Source organism: Etheostoma spectabile, chromosome 20 (genome assembly GCF_008692095.1).
Source record: "Etheostoma spectabile isolate EspeVRDwgs_2016 chromosome 20, UIUC_Espe_1.0, whole genome shotgun sequence".
NCBI classification, from domain to species: Eukaryota; Metazoa; Chordata; class Actinopteri; order Perciformes; family Percidae; genus Etheostoma; species Etheostoma spectabile.
In genome coordinates, this window is record NC_045752.1 from 13,471,584 (window position 1) to 13,472,727 (window position 1,144).

General features: G+C 43.1%; 1 protein-coding gene across 2 annotated transcripts in view; it reads right to left on the minus strand.

Moving 5' to 3' along the window:
• The window catches only part of LOC116670118 (connector enhancer of kinase suppressor of ras 3), a 49,707-nt gene that overhangs the window by 4,582 nt on the left and 43,981 nt on the right, over nt 1–1,144 (minus strand). For both annotated transcript variants that reach the window (XM_032500451.1, XM_032500450.1), the window contains exons 17-18: nt 827–866; nt 187–356 (exon numbers count right to left, since the gene is read on the minus strand). In XM_032500451.1, coding sequence (XP_032356342.1) covers nt 187–356; nt 827–866 — 210 coding nt within the window. The remainder of the gene's footprint in view (nt 1–186; nt 357–826; nt 867–1,144) is intronic.

A 1,144-nucleotide genomic window follows, 5' to 3' on the forward strand; every position in this document is an offset into this window, starting at 1 on the left:
GAGAGAGAGAGAGAGAGAGAGAGAGAGCTTGAGATTGTACACAAGTGAGCAAATCAGAAAGAGGACTTTACTTGTTTGGCATTTCTTTTGAGGAATTCTGTGTAGCTCAGGGTTTGCTAACAGTGATGACCCTTGACAGCAGTTGGACACGTGTCTATCATAAATAGGTTCTGATTAAATACTCACCAGCTGGTTGTTGTACCAGTAGAGAGCCGTCTTCTTCAGCACAAACCAGAACTTCTTCCATTTTATACCCAGGAAGCCTTTGCTCTCTTTCTTTCTGTACAGCCAGCCCTGGTGGTCTGGTTGACCCAACTCTTTGACCGAGATTCGTCTTCTGCTCATCGTACCATTGCCTGTGCAAAGAAAACACATGCACATAAATGCACTGAGACCTCCTCCCCTTTGTCCACAGAGAAGCAAAAGTATAGCATAGGAGGAAAGAAGAAGTTGCAGAGTCTAAAATACTAACACGATCAGCACAAACTTTTCCAGTTTCAATAACCAAATTAATTCTAAAAATAACACTGAACAAACCCACACATCATCCACATTTCAAAGGTGCTATTCCACATTCAGCCTACCTGCTCTAGTTATGGATCAGCCTGGCGTAATTATTACTGACAACAGCATAAAAAACAGAACTCGAGTTAGCTTCTAAGAAGAATCCAAGGCACAGAGAGACAAAATAGGGAAGAACTGAAGTCTAAAGCCCTCTGCACACACCAATTGCCCTGCCACTTCTCATACGCCCACAAAGGGTCCAAATTACAGTTGAGGGCACACACAGAGACAACGTGATGAGAGCTTAACGGTGACAACTTACCTCCTCGAGTCGTCTTCTTGGATTTGTGTCGGAGGGAGACCTTTTTGGAGGAGAGCAGAGGAGGCAAACGTTAGGTCAGCAGCAGTAGAGGAGAGGAACACAATATTTTTCTCCAGACCCCACAGCTAAGAAGAAGAGGCTGACTGAAACATCCTGTTTCTCACATAGAGTCACATGCATTTTCTCTCTATCTCTCCACATTAACACACCCCCACGCTGCTCTCTAACATCCTCCTCTGTCTTTTGCTTTGTTGCTCTCTACTCTACTTTTCTCTTAACATTCAAATAAATAAATACATAAATACATACATACATACA